This window comes from Myotis daubentonii, chromosome 1 (assembly GCF_963259705.1).
Source record: "Myotis daubentonii chromosome 1, mMyoDau2.1, whole genome shotgun sequence".
Taxonomy (NCBI): Eukaryota; Metazoa; Chordata; class Mammalia; order Chiroptera; family Vespertilionidae; genus Myotis; species Myotis daubentonii.
The window spans coordinates 180,589,684-180,613,346 of NC_081840.1; the positions used below are offsets into that span (position 1 = coordinate 180,589,684).

The 23,663-nt window shown below is 39.2% G+C and overlaps 1 protein-coding gene across 5 annotated transcripts in view; it reads left to right on the forward strand.

Annotated features, from left to right (window-relative positions):
- Positions 1–23,663, forward strand: part of PRKG2 (protein kinase cGMP-dependent 2) — a 92,315-nt gene that overhangs the window by 41,058 nt on the left and 27,594 nt on the right. For 4 of the 5 annotated variants that reach the window (XM_059667421.1, XM_059667399.1, XM_059667405.1 and 1 more), the window contains 8 exons: positions 6,122–6,199; positions 7,734–7,828; positions 11,494–11,562; positions 13,176–13,274; positions 14,877–15,030; positions 16,877–17,013; positions 19,318–19,407; positions 21,701–21,842. In XM_059667421.1, the coding sequence (XP_059523404.1) occupies positions 6,122–6,199; positions 7,734–7,828; positions 11,494–11,562; positions 13,176–13,274; positions 14,877–15,030; positions 16,877–17,013; positions 19,318–19,407; positions 21,701–21,842 (864 nt within the window). Of the gene's footprint in view, positions 1–6,121; positions 6,200–7,733; positions 7,829–11,493; positions 11,563–13,175; positions 13,275–14,876; positions 15,031–16,876; positions 17,014–19,317; positions 19,408–21,700; positions 21,843–23,663 lie in introns of those variants that run through there. The other variant, XM_059667430.1, reaches the window with a different exon arrangement.

A 23,663-nucleotide genomic window follows, 5' to 3' on the forward strand; every position in this document is an offset into this window, starting at 1 on the left:
TTTGTTACAGACCTTTGGTATTTGACCCAGTGACCCTCTGCACTGTGACTCTGATATGCCATCTTTCAGGAAACTGGAGGTGTGGTGGGGGGTGGGGTGGGGTATGAGGAATGTCCTAGTCCTTACTCAGATCACCCGCAGTGCTGCTTAAAAGACAGACTCCCAGGTATCACCTCACAATGAATCAGAAATTCTGGTGGAGTAAGGGCCCAGAAATCCACATTTTAACTATGCAAGTCTCATGCTTGTTTATTAAAGTTTGAGAAGCACTAGCTTAGAATTATGAATAGAATACATGTATTTAGAGTTTGCCACAATCTGCCTCTTCATTCAGGAATTTTTCATTTTATCTTCTAATCATTTTTTTAAAGGTCTCGTCTTCCTTATAGTTCCTGTTAACACGTGCATGAGCCAGAAGGTTTTCTCACTTTAATGATTACACCCAAGGCCATAAAAAAAGTTGAGAAACTGGATTTTGCCACAGTTTATGATCCAGTTAGTTAAGGGTGGGGCAGCTAGGTAGAAAGTTTACTAGTCCAAGGTCCTGAGATTAGGATTTGTCACTAGCAGCTGTCAGTTCATCGTGGTGGGCATTAGGGTCTTCTCATCTACAAAAGTAAGGTGGTGGGGGGCCACAAATCTACAGGCTCTGTCAATCTTTTCATTACAGAATTCTATTCAGTTGACTTACCCAAGTCAGAGGGATTTCTGTTAGTTTTCATTTTGTAGGCTCTGGTCCCTGGAATTAAGCAATCGGGTCCTAAATTAGGATTGGTAGGGTCCACTGATCTGGTGTATTTGCTTTAAAATATCTCAGGTGTTTTAACTAGTGTCCTTGTGCAAACAAAAAATTGCTGGCAACAACCCAAATAACTGTATACAGTTTCTTAAGCAACCAACTTGGGTGCATAGTCACATGGTGCATGGAGGGTATGTGTGTGTGTCCTACATCTGATTGTATATCATCAATACTACAGCCTAGTTTCTAGCCACACCCTAAAGATTCTAAGAAAGTCATAGGCTTGCTTTTTTGTCGTTGTCCTTTATCACCTTGGATTTTTCTTCAAGTTTTATGTATTTTTTTTACAGGAGCTTAGGCATTTTACTAGACTATCACAGAATGAGCATTTTTTTTTTTTTTTAGTGAAAAAAATATTTTTGTCTTTTGCTGTTGCTGCTTGTATAGTTTTCTTCTGACTTTGACCTCTCAGTCTGCCCTTGAATTATTTCCTTATTTTTTCCTTTTGTCATACACTCTGTAGGTACTCTAGATTTCTAGCACCTTATTTTAAAACATCTTTTTCAGACTATGGGGCACAGTAGGTCATAAAACCAATTAGAGGAACATGTTTCATATCAGAGTAATGAGTACAAATGCTGTTTTGAATAATATGTTTCAATTTCATACAAATGTCTCTGTGTGTGTGTATTTGGGTGTGTGCATATAATGTATTTCTTACTGTAGGTCAGTGTGAAACATGTTTGAAAACCATTGGTCCATAGGACAAGGTCTATGGCTTCTTGGTCCTCTATGGACCCCTTTCCTACGTAACCACAGGACGGTAACCACACTGTTTGCATTTCTCTTTTGGGTCTTGGTGACCACCCTGGCTGGACTGGCTGCTCTCCCCACTTGACAAACACTGGCCAGTCTGGCATCATAGCCAGTACTTACCACTATATATTTTTGGTCTGACCTACATCCACAACCTTTTCTGATCTATGAAGTTACTGTCAACACACTGGGAGGTATTATTTATCTTCCCCCCATGGCTTTTGGTGACAAAGAACCAACCCTGGGGAAAATACCACAAGGAAGGTTGCCCCATAAGGAACAACAAGGCTCTTTCTCAGTGATTCCTTTCAAGCTGCTCCCTTTTCACTAATCAGACTGAGGGGAATTAAGTTGTGGATCCTCACACACCCAAAAGTCTTTATAATAACTGAAGAACAGCCCAGTGGCACTTCAGAGATTCTCCACAGTCCTCTGCTCCGTGGGGGTAACGGTGACCGAGGCTGAGATGGGAACAGGAGAGACTGAAGAGCATCCTGAGACCGGCACATCGACCATGACCCCAGCAGTTTTAGTAGAGAGCACTGAACATCAGCTATGTAATGAAGGTGCTTGGGCTGCAGTGTTGGGTCCCTCCCTTAACCTCCAAGGGTCATAACGATCTCAACTGTACAATCTAGCTCGAACGTAGGAAAGGGCTTGCTTTGAAACTAGAATGAGAAAGATTAAAGAATTGGAGTAAGCAAACTGTGATGCCCCAAACGCAAAATATTATTTTCCAGCTAAACTAGAAGTTTGTTACTTGCGTACATACCAGTCCAAGGATGATGATCTCTGTTGGATCCAAAGAGGTATTCAGGAGCCCAAGCTGGGCCATGCCATCATGATTGAGGGAAAAGGATGAAGACACGTGCCTGGAATGGTTCATGGGCTTTATAGAGGAGGCACAAATCACTTCCGTGTGTGAATGCTTTCAGCCAGGGGTTAGTCACATGGCCACAGCTGAGGAGTGCAGTTTACTGTGAGAGATTCTTAGGACCAGCTCACAGCCTCTTTCACAGGAATTAACAGTGATCAGGTGCCTGGCGTGTACCCAATGTGCCACCAGGTGCTTTAGATACAACATCTCACCTAGTTCTCAGACAGCATGAGGTGTGGTAAGTAACGAAATCTTAATTTTACAGAAGTGGAAACAGATCCGGAAGAATTGAGTAACAGCTCAGAAAACCATTATCTTCCTCCTTAATATGGCAAACATTGAGTTTTCACTACTCAGTTTCACTACTCAAGTTTCAGATGCTTTTAACACTTCAAAATAAAATCATTCTCTTTAATTGGCTTATTGTGGTAGACAGGATGTACCCCCAAAATGTCCAGACCTAGATCCTTGGAACCTGGGAACATGTTATGTTGCATGGTGAAAAGGACTTTGCTGATGTAATTAAGGTTCTGGACCTTAAAATAGGAAGATTACCCTGGATTATCTAGATGGGCCAGATATCATTACATGAGCCCTTAAAAGCCGAGAACTTTCTCTGTCCAGAGTCAGAGAGGTGCAGCAGAAGTGGGAGTCAGGTTGCAGGTGGAAGAATCCCCCGTGCTTAGCTGGCTCTGAATTGTAGGGGCTCTGTTTGAGGACTGGATGGAGAGAGGCCTCTGGGATGGCAGCCAGCATGGATGTGGGGACCTTATCCTGCAACCACAATGAACTGAATTCTGCCAACAACCTGATTAAGCTTGAAAGCAGACTTTCCCCCGGAGCCTCTAGAAAGGAATACAGCCCTGCTGACACCATGGTTCAGTCCTTTTTTTTTTTTTTTTAAATGTATCTTTATTGTTGAAAGTACTGGTATTACCGGTGGTTCATGGGCCTTGGATGGAGAAGGCATGCATCACTTCTGTACAGACGCTTTTAGCCAGGGAGTAATCACATGACCACAACCAGGAGGCTGAGAAGTACAGCTTACTGTGGAAGACTTTAACCCCCCTCCTCCCCACTCCCGTCCCCTCCCCAGGCCTTCACCCCACTGTTGTCTGTGTCCATTGGTTATGCGTATATGCATTTAAGTTCTTTGATTGATCTCTTCCTGCCACCCCTTTCCCTCTGAGGATCCTCAGTCTGTTACATCCTTCCTTGTCACTGGATCTATTTTGTTTGTCAGTTTATTTTGTTCATTAGAGTTCACATATGAGTCAGATCATGTGAAAAGCTTCTGCACAGCAAAAGAAATGAACATCAAAATGAAAAGGGAACCCACTGTATGGGAGAACACATTTGCCAATGATGTATCTGATAAGGGGTTAATATCCAAAATATATACAGTACTCATACAACTCAAAAAAAAAGGAAGATAACCCAATCAAAAAATGGGCAGAAGACCTAAAAAGACACTTCTTCAAAGAGGGCATACAAATGGCCAAGAGACATATAGAAAAATGCTCAACTTCACTAATCAACAAGAAATGCAAATTAAAACAACAATGAGGTACCACCTCACACCTGCCAGAATGGCTAACATCAATAAATCAACAAACGACAATTGGTGGTGAGGATGCAGAGAAAAAGGAACCCTAGTACACTGCTGGTGGGAATGCAGATGGGTGCAGCCACTGTGGAGAACAGTGTGGAGTTTCCTCAAAAAATTAAAAATGGAACTCCTATTTGACCCACTTCTAGGAATATATCCTAAGAAGCCTGAAACACCAATCAGAAAGAGTATATGCACCCCTATGTTCATAGCAGCATTTTATTTACAACTAGAGGCCCAGTGCACAAATTCGTGCATGGGTGTGGTCCGGTTGGCCTGGCCCCGATCTGGGTGGATGGGGGCCAGGCCTGTTGGGAGGAGGCGCCACAGGTGTTTGGTTGGCTGGCCCCACCCCTAATTGGGGTCAGGGGCAGATCTGGGGTGGGGGTGGGTGGGGGAAGGGGCTACAGGAGGTTGGTCGCCGGCCCCACCCATGATTGGCCGGTTCACTGGCCACAGTGGGCATCATAGTGACCAATCATTCTGGTTGTAACAGCGTTCTGGTCGCTGGCCATATATATATATATATATATATATATATATATATATATATATATATATATATATATAGCTAAGATGTGGAAACAGCCCAAGTGCCCATCAGTAGGTGAGTGGATAAAAAAGCTGTGGTACATTTACCCCATGGAATAATATGCAGCAGTAAAAAGAAGAATCTCTTACCCTTTGAGACAGCATGGAGGGACCTGGAGAGTATCATGCTAAGTGAAATAAGTCAGTTGAGTTCAGTCTTGAGAGATACAATGAAGAGAAACCCCATTGAATCACACTGTGCCTGAATTCTCTGGCACACAGACACAATAAATGGGTGTTGTTTGGTTATTTGTTTCAGCAGCAATAGAAAACTCAGGTGTTTCTCTTTTCTAAATCTTTGAAGGTAAATGTTCTTATTTGAACTTTATGGATTGATGGAAGTGAAATTCACAGCAAAACTGGGATTTGAATCTAGATCTGACTTTAAATACCCCCCCCCCCCAAGATGTTATTCTTCCTTCATGAGAGGTTGAAATATATTGTAAAATATACATAGTAATAAAAAGGAATGGTTATGGGTATTAGGAGTGATATTGATTCTCTAACTGTAAATAGGTTTTAAGAGTAAATGACCAAAAAAGATATTGAAATACAGTAGATACAATAGTTTTGTTTGAATTTTAAACAAGAGACAGCTCTTATGTGGTTAATTATGCCTTTTTAAAAAATTAAACAAGCCCATTTATGCATGTATAAATGATTAAGCGATCCATTTTAGTTCTGTGACTTTGAAACAAATCATGTTAAAGCAAAGTATGGGTGGACAGTTTAATCCATCTTTAATCTTCTCTAAGAGACCAAATTACTCTTTTTGTCTGGCAGGTGGATGAATTACTTTTCCCTGCCCAAGAACTCTTTGATTATATGCACATATAGAAGGGAAACAAAGAAATAAGTGACAGTTTGAGATTTCATGAGGATAAACCTACTTTGAGAACAGAATTTACATGTAAAAGAGTCTAATGTTGGTCTTTTATAATGATGAATCTGTGGAAAGAATTTATATGAAAGAACTACTTAATGTGCATATAGAATTTTCCCAGCCTTTACTCTTCAAGGAATTAGAAATGGAGACTGATAGCCCTAATATTCATTGGGGATAATATTTTCAATTTATTAGATAATCATTTGTTCTTTTTCTAAACGCTAGACCTGGTTTCAGACTGTTGCAGGTCACTAAACAGTTGGTGTTTAGATGACTTAGGTGAAAGCCACCTGTGTATCAGTGATTATTCTGCTCTCATTTCTCTCCTATCTGCAGGCTCCATGCCTGAAATTCAGTTCTCCTGGTGACTGTTTTCTGTGAAAGGTAAACATACATGCAGATAATAAGGCAAAAATCTCCTTACTTCTCCACAGTTTATGACTGCAATCTTTTAAAAAATATTTTAGTTACAATAGAAAAAAAGAAAGAAAGAAACAGGTGCGGAATGCTCATTCCAAAGACACTAGGAGTTCTATTTCATTTATGTCTTCATTGATACATCTCCCCTGGATCTAACCTGTCCTGTTCCTCTCATCCCAACAGGAATACTATGACAAAGGAGATTACATTATTCGAGAAGGCGAGGAAGGAAGTACCTTTTTCATTTTAGCCAAAGGAACGGTAAATATTAATTATAGCTTACTTAAAGTAAATAAACAAAGTCTCTTTAAATCATTTTGCCACAAATGCAGCTCTTCCCTGCATTGCAATATAAGAAGCCCTCTCCTTTGAGTGGGTAAAGGTGTTTTTCTGCTCAGAGCCCTGTGAGGCTACATCCGAGCACTGGGTTTGGGGCGCAGGAACTTGCGATGTGTTCCAGCTGAGACAGCAACTTCCTGGTGACCTTGGCAGGTCACTTGATATTTTTGGACCTCATTTCGTTGGGTATAAAATGCCAAAATGCCTGGATTATTTCTAAGGTTCCTTCCAGCTATGGATGTGTGATTTTGCATCAGCCGTAGGGCTAGAACAGTTTCCCTGACAAGCAGCAGGTAGTGAACTTGGCAATTGATGACAGCGATGGTCAGACCTCAAGCTCTAGAACAGTTTGGCTCAGGACTTCAATTCATACACAATAGTTTCAGCTCGATTTAGATGCTGATGAAAATTAGATAGTAATATATATATGAGGTCTTTTTCTTTACCTAGATATTGAGTGGCTAACATATTGCCAGTTGTTCCTATGTTGACTTTTTACAGTGGTCCTCACAGATAAAAATCGTTTGTCAGATACGGAAGGAAAGAGGAAAATCTTGAGGAACTGTTTCTATAAACTCGGATTTTTACAAATGCTCTTTCTTTCATGGGAAAGGTTCATCATTAGATTCAGGCACTGCCCTTTGTACATTGGTTTGTGATTGAACTTTGAACTGGGCCCCCTGTGGAAATAAATTAACAAAATAGTTTTAAACCTCAGAAACTCTTCAACACTCAGAACCACTTTTGTCATTTCTCCCCAACCTGTACCCCATGCTTGGAAAGAATTCTGGCTAATAAACAAATTGCATTTTTTAAAAAATGTTTTTTAATTCATGGTGATTTAGATAAATGCTAATTAGAATTTCTAATGAACATGAAGCAACCCTGTTACCATCTTGAATTGGAATAATTCTAATCACAACTAAAGCATATTGTTTCGTTAGGCTCTGCCATGGGGGTTCTTAAACTTGCCGGGACTAGATCACAATGACCCATGAAAGTCTGCGGACTCTTCTCCACATCACATTTTTTGTTCACTTTTAGAGGGTTCACAGGACTCAGTGAGTCAATTATAAACACCTGATTCAGAACTCCTGCTTCTCAGCTTTATTCTTGAGTAAATTGTCAACTATATTTGGCATTTTGAAACCAAGTTCCCATGGGACTATTATTATTTGCTTTAATATCTCTAGGAAGGAGTCACTAGATTCACTTAAAATTCTTTTCGCTTTGGGAGGTGGGGTTTGAATGGAGACTCTTGCTCCAACAGGGGGTGGAGGACTATGATTGTGTTAAATCACGGGATTTCTCAGTCCATCGGATTGTCCTAACTACTGCAAGATTATTCCTTGTTCAGTAAAATTTATATAGAGCTGGATGGTCCGGTTGAATAGATAATGTGTTCAGATTCTCCTTTCTTTCTTTTCTCTCTTTTTCATTGTTTGACATAATTTAGGTAAAAGTCACCCAGAGCACAGAGGGCCACGATCAACCACAAGTGATAAAAACACTGCAGAAAGGAGAATACTTTGGAGAAAAAGCTCTTATCAGGTGAATCCATGAATTTGTATAGCATACTATAATAATTATTTGATTGTTTTGTATGTGCAACTACATGTCAAATTGAGCTACCAAAATAATGGCAGCCAGTGTCCAGGAATTAAAAACTATAAAATACTTTTATTTTTTTTGCCTAGGAAATAGGTTAGAAAGTTTTGTTTGCTAGTGAAAACAAGCTTTTCTATTAGAATTTTTAATTTGAAAAGGAGTCAGAGAAAGAGGTTAAAGAAGTCAAAATTATAATTTTCTCTTAAGAACAAGTTTTTATATTTCCTGAGTTTGAAATATTGCTGTTTTCCCCTTTGTAAAAAAATTAGAAAATGACTTTACATATTTTGTGTACTTTTATTTTCTTTATTGATTAAGGTATTACATATGTGTCCTTATCCCCTCCTTACTTCCCCCCCATTTTGTGTGCTTTTTAATCATCATGACAAACATTTTGTATTTGTAAGAATTTTTATTGGCTCATTTTGCAAGTTTTAGAAACAGCATCAAATAATGTATTTGGAATTTCTACCTAAACTTCAGGCCTTTGAAGTATGAATTCATTGGGTTGATATAACTTATGGAAGAAATATTTGTAAAGGTTAATCGAGTGGCTCAGGGGACACTTTGTACTTCCTGGAACCCAGAAAACAGCCTCAAATCTGAGGAATTGCATTTGTGTAAATGTAAATCTATATATGTAAAAGCCTAAGTGACCGTTACCACCAAACCAGTCAACTAGTTGCTATGATGCGCACTAACCACCAGGGAGCAAATGCTTAATGTAGGAGCTGCCCACTGGTGGTCAGTGCACTCTCACAGCCAACCTCCCATGACCAGCCAACATCTTCCGGTCCCTTCCCCCGATCAGCAGGAGTTGGCCAGCAGCCGGTAGGCCCTGGAAAGCAGCCAGCAGGTCCCAGCTGGCCCGGCCCTGATCAGTCCTTGATGAGACGGCCCCAATAGGCCCTGATCACTGGCCAGGCCTAGGCACCCCACCGGTGCATGAATTTAGTGCACCGGGCCTCTCGTAACTTTATAAAAGATCAAGTTAAAATTTTGAGAAACACATTTTTTGAGGTTTTTCAAGTTTTTAAATGAATACTTGAAATTAGGTAAGACATTTCTTAAAATTTGTTATTACTAAATGCTTTCATTTCATAAAATAAATAAAATAAAAGCATATGCTTAGAAAAGGGAGCAGTACTTCTCTTCATTTATCTTCCTTCACCTTTTGTGTAGAAAGCCCCAGGTCTGCTTATTTGTATGTCAGGATCACATAAAGACAGACCCAAAAAGGAGTGTTGATAAATTAATATCTGAAGACAAATTTTATTATATAAAAACCATAAGCCTATTATTTTTTAAGAAAATTCAACCATTTAAACTTAATGGTATGGCTATTATGTAAACAATTTAAAAATGAAATAGAAAGACAAGGTGAATTTTTCTTTACCATTTTCTAGCTGGTAGTGAACATCCCATATAATCCCATATAATAAAAGCCCAGCAACTGAATGGTGGAACAACCAGAACGACTGCTCAACCAGTTGCTGTGATGCACATTGTCCACCAGGGGGCACAGGTTCAACGCAGGAGCTGCCCCCTGGTGGTCAGTGTGCTCCCACAATGGGAGCACCGCTTGGCTGACTGGGATGAGTGGCTGCTCCTGCAAAGCAGCCACTCAAGAGGGCGGGTCCACAGCCACTCAGCTGACCAGGATGAGCAGCACTCCCACAGTGGACAATCCCAACAGGCCACGCCCCCGACTAGTGCATGAATCCCATGCTTTGGGCCTCTAGTGTTTCAATAATAGGGAAATTGTCTATTTTGAATTCGTTTATTTGTGACAGAATAGGATGCACTCATGTAATATAATTATGTAATGTCATCATCCAAGACTTCAATCTATTTGTTCTTAAGATTTCCAGATTATTCTTCTCATACCTCAAACCAAAACAACTCAAATTCAAAAGTGCAGAGAACTTCATAAATGTACTAGAGTCAAAACAGCTTTTGAAAGGAAACATACTGTCTTGTTTTGCTGGACCTGAAATAGTTTATGCTGTATGTTGCCGCCAGCCAATTACAGAGTTTTTCCATGAGAAACATGGGGATTTATATTTAATATAAACACCCAAATCCCCAAAGCATTTGAAACCATAAAGATAAAATCAATGAGGAGAGTTGGATACAAAAATTTTTTACATTTTTGTGCATTTTTATACTGTCGCTTCTTAGGGCCACTGACTATGACACAACATTCCTTACATTCTGCGTATTTCCATGACTCAACACTAAATAGCCCAAGAGGTCTTTCAGAATTTTATGTGCAAAAGTTAATATGAAGCACTTACACAGTTACTGTGAGAGAATCATGCATTTACAGACATCTGATACTTATAGTTTGCAGAGAGTTTCTAGTCAAAATGATGGCACTGACAAGTGAAAAGGATGCCATACCTCTTCTCTTTTTTGAACTCACAAATCAAGTAGTTGGCCCACATCCAAGATCTACATATCTACAGATATGTACATGCAAGTTGAGTACAAACTACCCAGCTCCCAATTCAAAAGCTCATTGAGCTGCTTTCACTGATGTCTTCCAGCCAGGACCCTGTAAACTTGGAAGGGACTGTGGGTCATGTCAGAAAATCTCTTAATGCCAGCTATCCAGGTAGTGCACTTCTTTGGAATGTAGAAATGGGCTGCCAAACTTTTCTCTGTCCCACCATTAAAGGAAGATGAAAGAACTATACTTTGTATGATGCCACTTTTAATGGAGTTGCTTAGAGCAGTCTCAGTATACTTGCTACTCCATGCTACTTTAAATGATTTTCAGAGCGCTGGGTACCATATGGATGTGCCTTTTTTTCAATGTCTTTAGCTTATAACTAATAGAGGGAGGAACCTAATCAAATAAAAGTCTCTAAATACCTTACCCAATGCTTGACCCATTGATCTTCATTAGGTAACTAAATTTACCCTCATTAGATTACATGCCAGTAATTCATTGTATTTAAGCTATCAATTATAAGATGCCCCATTATATATTATACACTTCTGAGAAAGAAAGACCTTGCTGTTAATTACAGTATGACTCATCATTAACTGAAAGACATACTCTGATTTTAGAGATAATAATGGAAGGTGTACATAATAGATTCTATAAAATGAAAGAAGTATTTTGGTATTATTTAATTCAGTGGGCAGTTGCATTACAACACTTCCTTTGGGGTGTATTATTGATTGGTTTATTTTATGTTAATTACTTAAATGTTTTTCCAATACATTTCTTCAATCAGTCAGTTTTGGTTTTGCCTGCATGTTTGCAGCAGTTCCCATCTGATCAGAGAAGAGCTGTTTACTTGGCAGACATGAGGGCAGAATGATATTCTGTACCTAGTTGTTGTCACTGATTTTTCTGTGTGTCCCCCCCCCCCTCTAGTTATCATCTTCTCCCCTGAATTTCTTGTATACATAACCTTTACTGGAATATATTTCTGATCTTCTTTAAAAGTATAGCATACAGCTGATGATGTTTATAAAAAGGCATAGTCTTTTGAAGGCTTAAGTGATGGTGTTTATACAAAGTGACAGATTCTCTAATAAAAATAGGCATTTAATTTCTAACTGTGGAAAACTGCCTTTCCTGTTTTTGTCTGCAGTGAAGATGTCAGATCAGCGAACATTGTTGCTGAGGAAAATGATGTTGCCTGCCTGGTTATAGATCGAGAGTGAGTACACTGGTTGGGGAAGGCAGGCTACTGTCACCTTTGAAGATGTGGCCTTCTGTTACTCCGAGGGCCCATCTGTCTTCTCATTCATCGTCACTTGGAAGTGCTGGCCGATCTTCAGCTGCAAGTACCTCCTATTAAAATTCATGGGAAGGAATGTGCCTTCTGATCTGAATCTGTGGCAGTGGCAGATGCTGGCAGACTAAATATTTTGTGTGCAAAGTTTGTACATACATATCAGCAATAGATTTAAATTCTGCACCTTCCAGAGAAATAAGCTTATTAGTGCTCGTGGATTTCCCCCCACATTGCATAGTAAACAACTTCATAATTTATTTCTAAAATGCTCTAAAGAGTTAACAATCTTTTAAGCAAAATGTGTCTCAGACAAAATATAAAATATTCATTAGCTATATATATATTTCCAGATAAGTTTCAATTTAATGATTGTAGTAATTTGCAAGTGATGTGTGTCAATATTAATCTCTAAATGTCTTAGGTTGTTTTTCAGAAGAAGTCTCATTTTGTGTCCTAACTCCCTTCAAATCATTTGAATATGGCCCCTTGTGTCTCTCATTAATCAGTTGAATATTTATTATCTAGTTATAATAAAGGAAATTCAAACATACCAAAGCTAGGTTCTCTAAGAAAAGTCACAGTGTAGTCAAAGAAATAGGGAATACTCATATGAAATATTAACAAAAATAGTAGAATAGGTATCACAGGGGAATATGTTGTAATTGATTGTTAATCAAACACAACATTTATTGAACTTAAAATGATAGAGATTTAGAGCTGGAAAGAACTTTAGAACATTTTAAAAAACAGACAAAATGTTATTATGAACCTCATGCTACAAGTTCAACAGTGATTTATTAATGCCTTATATTTACCACTTCACCACCCTCCCTGCTTTCTCCACACTATTTTCAAGCAAATTACACACATACAGTTATTTCACCTGTAAATTTTGGAGCATCTCTAAGAACTAAGTATTATTTATAATGCATGACCACAATAATATTAGCATGCCTAGAAAGTTAAAAATACTTCTTTTTATTATCTTTACTGAGATATCATTGACATATTAAGATTATATTAGTTTCAGATATACAACATAATGATTCAACATATGTCTATATTGCAAAATAACATATATTGCGATATAGACATATGTTAACATCCACATATTGAACAATCTCACCCTTATAGATAAGAAAAGTGAGTCCCAGGTCAGTTGAAGAATTGCCCCAACAGTTGAGACTCCTGCCCACATCTCACCATTTCTTTCAGCCTTCTTTACACCGTGCCAAAAACTACACAAGGAAGAAAACTACAGAAATGTTTTCTCTTCTCACTGATAAGTTCTTTGGTTCATAAACTTAAAGGGTCCACTATATACTTTAGTTATAACTTCTAATAACTATTCTACATATTATGGTGACACTAACCTACATAAATTATTGAAAAACAATTTACAAAGCCTTGACTAACCACAGAAACAGTCTTTTACGAGCTTAAGAAGAATGTCCAGTTGCAATGGTAACTAGCAACACAGAGGTTTTAATTTAATTTAATTTAATTTAATTTAATTTAATTTAATTTTCATTTAGAACGTTCAACCAAACAGTTGGGACTTTTGAAGAACTCCAAAAATACCTTGAAGGGTATGTGGCAAACCTGAACCGTGATGATGAAAAAAGACATGCGAAGTAAGTGGAGGAATATTTTCCTAAGCTGGATATGGTTATAGCAGTTGACAAAGGGGACAGAAGGGTGTGTATGCTATTGTAGTAACTTTTAGTGTGCCTTCACTAGAAAATTTGGGGGACTTCTTTTAAGTTGTCTTCCACAAAGAGGATACCACTTACCACTGGTATGAGTATTTTAGTCGATAAGCAGTCAGCTCCTTATTTGGGGTGATGAGTAGTAATTATAGGGAGACATTTCCTGACAGGGGGCCTTGGAGAAGGGATTCTTTACATTGTCTGGTGACTTAGCTCAAAAGACATTAATTCAGAATCAATGCCTCTGTTGCTCATGGAAATCAAGCAGGAACACCAGAGCAATCAGCCCTTTCTCTCTGATTTCAGGTTAAAAACTAGTAGTATAGTCAGAATTAGTTCAAAAGATAAGGGAGCTATTGCCTTGGGGTGTGTGTGTGTGTGTGTGTGTGTGTGTGTGTGTGTGTGTGTAGGAAGGAATTGGGTAGGGATCTAAATGTAATACTGATGAGGAATTTTCTGTTTAATAGAAAAATCTACTTTGTAAAACTACATTTATTTGAAAATCCTTTGCTAAAACATTTTGTGGAATGAATACTTAAGCACATATTCACCAGATAGTACAATTGAAGCAGAAGGGTCAACAGTTCCAGAAAACTGACATTTGAGTTAAATCAGAGCATTCAGTCAGGACCGCATAAGGTTTTGTGTTTTGTTGTTGTTGTTTTAATATACTTTATTGATTTTTTACAGAGAGGAAGGGAGATGGATAGAGAGTTAGAAACATTGATGAGAGAGAAACATCGATCAGCTGCCTTCTGCGCACCCTCTACTGGTGATATGCCCCCAACCAAGGCACATGCCCTTGACCGGAATTGAAGCTGGGACCTTTCAGTCCGCAGTCCAATGCTCTATCCACTGAGCCAAACTGGTTAGGGCTGTTTGTTTGTTTTTTTTTGTTTTTTTTGCAAGAGATGTATTTGCAACTTTTATGCCAAAGGCCTTTTATAATAACAGTAATTTATGAATATTTAATCCAGAGCAGTAAACCTTAAATAAAAGAAAAAATGAGTATTCCCAAGCCAAAATAGTTAGATATAAAGTAGGAAATACATTTTTTTTTAATGTTTCACAAAGTAATTATTCTTGTTCAGTCATAGAAAGCTTTGAGATCTGACAAAAATAGCAATACATGCCGTGATTCTCAGTGTGACATTCTCTGGTCTATATGCAACAAAGAAAATGGCTCTGGGGTTTTATTTCCTCTGCCTCTTCTCTTTTTAACAGCTTTATTGACATACATTTTAAATACCACGAAGTTCACTCATTTTTACCTCTCATTGATCCAATTTGACAGTTGTCTGTTTTTTATTGTGTGTGTGTCAGTTTTTAGTTTGCATATTCTATTGTCCCCCCCCCCCCGCCCCCCCGTGAGACTGAACCTGATTCTATAGAAGTTGGGATCGCCTTTGTGGCACCTGTAGGCAGGAATGACTCAGACATGAGGCTGCTGTGGGAGTGACAGTTCAGTGTGGCAGGACCCCTGCGGGCCCAAGGCCGTGTGTGTAACCTGTCACTTCTCTCGAGCAGGAGATCCATGTCTCACCGGAACCTGTCCAAAGCGCTCTCTCTGGAGATGATTCAGCTGAAGGAGAAGGTGGCCAGATTTTCCTCATCGTCCCCATTCCAGAACCTTGAGATTATCGCCACACTGGGCGTTGGTGGGTTCGGAAGAGTTGAGCTTGTAAGGGGTTTACGTTTCAAGCATCTGAGAGAAAAGCCTTTGACTGTTCTGTTTTATATTCCAGTGTATCTTGGAGGAGTGAATAAATTGTTACTGCTACCTTAAATGTTGCTTTGAATTGAGAAAGTACACTTTTCAGTCTGTATGTTGTATAGTAGCAGGTCCATGCTAGGAAGTAACTTAAGAGCTGCTATTTGAAGCTTCTGACATCCCATCCTTTCGTGAATTTTTTTGATGATGGTGGTTATTGGAGAATGCACCAAGTAAGCATTCCCAAAGACTATAAAACCTTAAAAAGTGTATTTCCTAACAGGAAAATGTGTGTGTGTATACACACATACTAAAGAAAAGAAGAATGTCTCCTGAGCAAGTTTCATAGAAACAAATTCATTGTGATAGTTCTGTCCCTTAAACAACTTCACTACCATGTCTGTCTTTGGCTTTTATTACTTTATTTTTGGTGTGCTCAAACTTTTCTATCAGAAAAAAAAGAAAAGATGAATGCGAGGAGGTGTTTGAAGAGCAGCCTTCTGTAGTGTTGATCAGGGTGGCTGGGAACCTATGACCTGATTTTGGCTGCATCTTCCACATCACCACATCTCCAAGCTTTATAACCAGCTTCCAAGCAGCAGCGGAGTGGCACTCTCACATCAAGTGCTCTGAGGAAACTGTAGAATGGAGATCTGGGGCCTTATTAGATGCATATGGCCCTGAACTCTTGGCAATTACCAAGCCCTTCTCTGCCCAGCAGATTTTTAACAATTCTCTGTACATTAGCCTCCGGGAACTATGCTGACACAGCCGTCTGCTGGATAGCCCTGGGCACGAGCAGATCGGCAATGCTGCCAGGAGACTGGATAGCACACTTCACACCCAGTCAGCACTTCATCTCTGATGGGTGAGGAGGGAGAAACAATCTCTTAATAGGCCAAAGAATATCTGTAGCGTTCCTCTGCCATATGGAGAGAGGAGTGCCATACGCATCTGCAGTGATACTGTTCGCCAAAGACCTTGGCAAAGGGATTGCATTAACGATGCTGAGATCTGTCTTTTCTATAGTTAGATAATTCTAATTGAAACAATAATTTCACTATTAATTTAACATCATAGGCAGCACTAATGGCAAATGTGAGAACAATATGGGAGGCAGCCATTTCTTTACAATTTTATTACATGTCAAATAGAGTCTGTTTATGGAGTTTTAAGCTCATCTAAAAAAATACCTATTCAATTTTTTATTTCCGTTTGAGGGAAAATGCTATCTGTCCATGTAGAGCAGTGCTCTCCACTAGAGCTTTCTGTGCTGATGGAGATGTTCTGTACCTGTGCCGCCCCATAGGGCAGCCGCTAGAAGCTGCTGAGCTTTGGCAATGGACTAGCGAAACTGAGGAACTGAATTTTGATTTTTAATGAATGAACCTCATGTTACTAGGGGTTGTTAAATTGGATAGTGCAGATGTAGATCTTGATTTAATATGTTTAGTTTTGAAAATCAAAGAACACTTCTCATTAAAGATTTTCATGAAAAGATTTCTAAACATTAACTTTCTTCAAAACTGAATAGATTTCTAAACATTAAATCTAACTACAGTTTTTCTTTTCTTGTTTCAATACAAATGTTTTAGAACCATGTTCCAGCTACGTGGACTCTTGTGGAAATTACAATGAAGGGGAAGTGTGTACCCCTGAATAAAACTCAGTTCCCAGAGGGCTAAGTGGTTACAACTTCCATACTGTTTTCATATATACTGAGAACTTTAACTCTCCTTAGTGAACATGTTTTATATAGATGTCGTCAGTCTTTCCTAGTAAGTGAGTGTTGAGGGATCTTTCTCTTCTTACATAGGTTAAAGTAAAAAATGAGAATGTTGCCTTTGCTATGAAGTGCATAAGGAAGAAGCACATAGTGGATACTAAGCAACAGGAGCATGTCTACTCTGAGAAGAGGATCCTGGAGGAGCTGTGTTCTCCCTTCGTTGTGAAGTAAGTTAGCATTCGGCTCCCAGAACTGCGGGTGTGAGGCTCTTTTCATGAGTGTTTCTATGCAGGGGGGTGGAGAGGAGGAAGGGGAGGTCCCACTCTGAATTCTCCATCCCAGTCTCAACAGCAGTACATAACACGTTTCGAGTTTGAGACCTGGAGTCAACACCCGGGTCCTTTTATTCTTGAGTAAATGTCAGGAAAGTGTGTGTGTGTGTGTGTGTGTGTGTGTGTGTGTGTGTGTGTGTGTGTAAAATTAACTGAAATGATTTGAATTGATTATTTAGTCCAGACCTAATTCAGAATTTGGGAAGCAAGAATTCATTGCTTCCCTCAGGGAGCGTGCTGCTGTTGAATTTCTGCTGGAAGTGGCATTTGGGCACGTCTCGGCTGCCAAGGAGCGACAGACCGTGGTTTCTCACGATGCCCAAATGCCGAAAGTCCCACCTCCTGATAGTTACTGGTCTGTCGGTAGCTATCACCAGAGCTTGAAAGAGAAGAGAAATGTGTTATTCTAGGCCACGGCTGTCTTTACTTGTGAAGTCATGGGTTATTGGTGTAAGTCAGTTTGTCTTTTCATATATGGCTGTCATGTAGCTTTGGTGATTTCTGGGTGATATAAAGTGCCCCTTCAAGAATAGAATTTTTACTTTTTGATCAAATGCCTTGCAAAAATCTTCCTGCCAATCCATATTCCCCACTTTTATTTCAGTATTAAAAAAAGAAACATGAAACCAGGCAATGTTGGTAATAGGGTCATCCAATTATCTTTATATTAACTATATTCCCAAAATGCATTCCCCTCTTTTTTTCTTAAGCAATAATTAATAAACAAACTTTGATGAACAGCTTTATTGCATAGATTAGGTTTTATTATTTACTCATTTCCAGCTCTTTACGAAGTTCTTGGCGTATAGTAGGATAGTAATGATATTAAGAATAAATATTAATGATGTTTATTGAGAAATTAACATGTCAGGCACTCTAAGTAGTATATATATATATAATATACATATAAAATGAAACATTTATTTTAAAAGTTACATTTTTATATACAATATATAGACATATATATATTGAATTAATATGTGATCAATAATATCTAATCAATATCTAATCAAATGAATACATCATTTGATCTTCATAATAGAACAATGAGGTACATGTTATGATTGTCCTCATTGAAGAAGAACAATAAGTAAAGTGAGATTGCATAGATAATAAATGGCTGATTAGGGATTCAAGCCTAGGCAGCTGGTTCCAGAGCCCACTGTGCCAGATTGTTTTTGCTCTCTATGCATCATATGGCTGCTCTACTATCCACTGTAGCTTGAACATGATGGTAGGGAGAAAAGGGGTCTTTTGATTAAGACAGAAGCTACTTTCACTAATGTGGAAATACAGTTTCCTGCTCAGGTTCCACATCAGGATTGAGGGTGTCATTCCCCCACATTCTGAGGACTATGGCTCAGCCCTTCTCTGACCATTGCTCTAGGCTAGTGGTCGGCAAACTGCGGCTCATGAGCCACATGCGACTCTTTGGCCCCTTGAGTGTGGCCACAAAGTTTCAATCGCACTGTATGTGCGTGCCTGCATGTGGTATTTTGTGGAAGAGCCACACTCAAGGGGCCGCAGTTTGCCGACCACGGCTCTAGGCATAGAGAACCCCCTTGCCCACGATCATACTCTCTCTCCAGGTACAGCCTGTGTCTGTGATGGCAGATCTCCTTGACGCTAGGGCTTTTGTTGAAACTAGATTATAGCCCAACTCTCCCTCTTTCCAAATCTGTTTCTTTCTCCCGGAGAGTACTTTTCCCAAGTATATTCCCACTAAACTTCTTGCAGACCTCTATCTCAGAGTCTGTTTCCTGAGACCAATTAGAGGATGTAAGACCTGAGTATGAATGACTGTTATGCAAGACAGATCTTAAAGGAGGTATATGCAGAGGTCTCTGGGTTTGGGGAGGAAGAAGAGGCCATATTTGGTAGGTGGGATAATGAGCTGCTTTATCAGGAAAATGGCCTCGGAGCGTGGTCTTGAGGAATGGATAATACTTTTACAGTGAAATTGAGATTAAGAAGTTGTCTGTATGTAGAGGGAGGACAGTCTAAGTAAAGGGGCCAACATGAGCAAAAGCAAGGCAGCAGGAAAGACTACAGAGCAGTCAAGTAGAAAGCCAGTGTAGCTGTAGGAGGTTTGGAAGGAGAAGAGGACCATTGCTCAAATGTTACTAATGATGCTCTAAAGCACCTTTAAGGAGGTCTTAAAACTAGATTTCTAATAACCATGTCTTTATGTCTTCACAGATTGTATCGTACTTTCAAGGACAATAAGTATGTATACATGCTTCTGGAAGCCTGCTTAGGTGGGGAGCTATGGAGTATATTAAGGGACAGGTAATGAACAGAGATTTTATAAATAATAACTTTTGTCTACTCACAAATGGTCTAAAGGATGTTATATTCATGACCATTTAAAGAGACATGAAGAAAGTAGTTAATATATGATTCTAAGAAGATATTATCACTTGTTAAAATAAGGTACTAATAGTGATATTTTCTCAGACAATATTATAATTATGTCATAGGAGCCCTGTAAATTTATTATTGTCTGAATTTCCCACGTTAAGGATGAAATTATCCCAGGCTTGGGGACAGTATGACCTATCCCCAGTGACATGTTTAGTACGAGACAGAGAAGATACAAGTCCAGATGCTTCTGATTGCGAGTCTCTAGAATGGAGATGAAGGGAGGACGGCAGTGGTGCAGCCTTTTCTGAAAAACAGAGATATCTACAAAGATTCAACTTTATAAAAGGGATAGTTTTCAAACAATCAAAACCGCCATTTTTTCTCCACCCAGATTTTCAACACAATGGAGATTTTTCTAACCAAGGAAAGTATAAACTTCTCCTCCAATGAGTTCTGAGCTTATTGGGGAAAATAGTATATAGAATTTAAAAAGATTGTGTTGTGTGTGAAAACTAAATATGACAAAGAAATTGGCAGTTTCTAATTGAAGGCAAGTTCACTATGGTAGACAGTTAGCTTAGAGAAGAGGAGAGAGAGAAAAATGTGATGGTAAAAGAGGGACTTGAACCAAACTCTGAGGATGACCAAATGTAGAAAGGCGGAGATGAAAGGTAATTAGTGTAAGATACAGCAGGGGCGTTGGGATAGGATTGGGACTTTTTCTGGATGATGAATAGCAGACTTTGAGTGAAAAACAGGGCAGCAGCAGAGGAGATGGGTGGTAGGTTTTCACTATGTTGGGGTGGCTGTGGGGAGGGGGGGCGGGGCAGGGCTAATGCCAGGCATTTTGAGAATTACCTGGGCCAGTGGTTCTCAACCCTGACTACACATTACAGTCACATGGGGATCGTTTACAGAGTAAAATGCTGGGCCCTAACACCGAGGATTAGGATTCAGTTCATATGGGATAGGGTCCAGTAAATGATTTTTAATGCTTCTCAGGCAATTCTAATGTTCATTCAAGGCTGAGCATCACACCTAGTCAATAATAGACCATTTGAGCATCTGAGTAGAAGATAAACATGTTATGTTAGGAATGTATTGTTGGATGGATCCGAATGGGGAGATCCTGGAAGTATGAGGAGGGTTGCAAGACACCTGCAAAAGCATTTGCATCTTCCATCCTTGCTTCAACAGGCAAATTGATTTAGAAAATCTAAATCAATTTAAAAAAGGGGATTTCTACCTCCTGTTAGGCACTGCACCTGATCTTCAAAACAACACTGTTAAGTAAGTAGTAAATCCATTTTATAGATAGGGATCCGAGGCTCAGAACAGCTAAAAACTTGCACAAGGACGCAGTGAGTGGAAGCAGCAGAAGTCAAAGCCAGTCTCCTTCACCCCAAAGACACATCCTTCCATTATACCATGCAGCAAATCACCACCACATTTTAACAATTCACTATGTACACATACGCACACAGTGCTGACAGTGGCAGCTCAAATATCATCAAAGTGCCCCAAATAGGAAGAAGTTGTGGTTACATGCTTTACAAACAGGGAATGAGCAGGATCACCTGAGTCATTTTTTAGTTAAGCAATCAATTACAGACATCTGGTTCAAGCTTGGCAGTTGCATTTTCTCCAGTGTTGCATTTCTCCATAAATGTCTAAAAAAACCTTTAAAAAATTTTTCAATTTTATATGTTTATATGTAATTACCAGAAACAGTTGTTTGAACGTGGATGTTTTGATTTTAGTGAAGCAGTTCTTATTTGCATCTAGTATCACCCTACATTTCTTTATGATCAGCAGTCTAAATCATTGGCAGTGAAAAGTTCCTTTTTTTGTTATGTTTTGTTAATCCTCGCCCGAGGATATTTTACCACTGATTCTCAGAGAGGGTGGAAAGGAGGGGGAGAGATAGAGAGAAACATCAATTGGTTGCCTCCTGCACGCACCCCAACCAGGGCCAGGGATGGAGCCTGCAACCACGGCATGTGCCCTTGACTGGAAAGGAACCCGGGACCCTTCAGTCCATAGGCCGATGCTCTATCCTCTGATCCAAACCAGCTAGGGCAGTGTAAAGTACTTTTTAATCTTGCTGTCCTAGAAAACATTTATGTTGCATCAATTTACCAAAACAGTAATTGACACCTAGAATAGACAACGGAGATGTATTTCGAGAGCATTAAGAGGGAACATGATTTTTTTACAGAGGCAGCTTTGATGAACCCACCTCCAAGTTCTGCGTGGCTTGTGTGACTGAAGCATTTGATTACCTGCATCGACTAGGTATTATCTACAGAGACCTGAAGCCAGAAAACTTAATTCTGGATGCTGAGGGCTATCTGAAATTGGTAAGACAAATTCTCTGACTTATAGCATCATGTGAGATATTTCCAAACACAGAGTTGTGTGATAGTTGCAGTTTCCCTTTAATACTGATACACCTGTTGTTCCTACTTTGGTGGATGGGGTCTTTGAAACCTTGGGAGCAGTGTAACAGCACACTCTTTTTGGCCTAGGAATTAATGTTTCAACCATATTTTTAAGTCCTCTTAGGGATTCACATTATAGAATGCCTTTAAAATTGGATTTTGTTAGTATTTTTTAAAAATAATTGTAACTAAGTTTTAACAGATTCTTGCTATATACAGGGAGTGGCTATAAAAGATAAGGAAAGAAAGTAGAATGGATCCACTGTCTGTATAGGGAGAAAAGATACATGTATGAATGTGGGTAGTTGTTGTGTGTTTTTTTTTTAATCTTTCTATATGATTCTAAAGTACACCCAGGGTTGAGGATCACGGCATTAGATGATAGCTCCTTGGGAACAGAGACTTGTCTTGCTATCCATCTTTGTAATCCTCTAATGCCTACCATAAATCCCCTTGCGTGTCACACTAAAGAAAAAATGCTACTGTCACATAAACTGTTTGCAGTAAGAAACTATATGAGAACCGGGAAGTCATACTTTAAGAGAAGTCAAGGCACTTTCGTGCCTTAGGAGGTGACCCTGTGAGGATGAGGGACCCAGGCTGAGTTTTCCTGAGTCCATTTTGTCAGTACCGCAAGAGCATGAAACCATTTCTGAACTTAGCATTTACAGAGATATTAAGAGTTTCTCACATCAGAACTTTTACATATGGGCACTATTATTTAATGAGTAGTTGACTATGTGTAAAGCTACTGTGTGCTAAACATTTTGCAACTAATATATTTAACAATTGATGACATAGGTTTTCTCATCTACATGTTGCAGTGTATAATTTAGTTTTAGGAATTTGTTATCTGTAATTGCTAAGCAATTTCTCTCCCTAGTAAAGGAGTAAAATAAAAGTCCTTTCATGTGAAATCTGGCTACCTTCCAAGAAACATTTTGATCCATTCAAGCTTTATCTTATCCATGCAAGACAGCTTTGAGAATTGGTGAGGTTCTAACACAAGGCCTCAATCACTCCTCTTCTTCACAACCCCTTCATTGGCACAGCTCTTTAGGGTAAAACTTCGGGATATTCTAGAAGTGAAACTACCATGAGGGACGCAGATATCTGTTCAATTCGTTTTTTGTCATAGCTCTTTTTAAAATATTAGATAGCATAGTCAGTATTTGCAGTCATAAAGGTCAATAAATATCTCTCCTGGTGGCCATTGTTATCCATCCTGCTAACTCATTTGCCAGCCAACTAAATGAAGATTAACTAAGGCCTTTAGAGATTAAAAAGTACATGTTGGATATTTCCATTTCTAGCTATATATCGAAACTAGATATCCTGAAATCCTCTCACCACAAAATGTCTAAAATTACTGGATGAAACATGAAAAGCAGTACTGCATGCATGGCTGAATTTATGAGACAACACTGGGGTTCTTTTGAGGCTGGGAGCCAAGCTTGAGCAGTGGCATAGGATGGAGCTCAAACATTGAACCTGCTATCTTGTGGGCACCCAGCAATCCTAGGTGGCCTGGAGGTTTGATTTTATAGCTTCACCCTCTGGGAACAGGAGACCAAGTCTTCTACCTGGACAGTGTGGGAAGTTGAAACAGAACATTGCACAGAGTCAGGAATCACACAGATTACACCCTCAGGGAAATATAAAACAAGAAAAAAAATCTGATGTACAAAGAGTAAATGCAAGAAAACATGCTTTTCTAATTATTGGGCCTTTGGTAGAGGA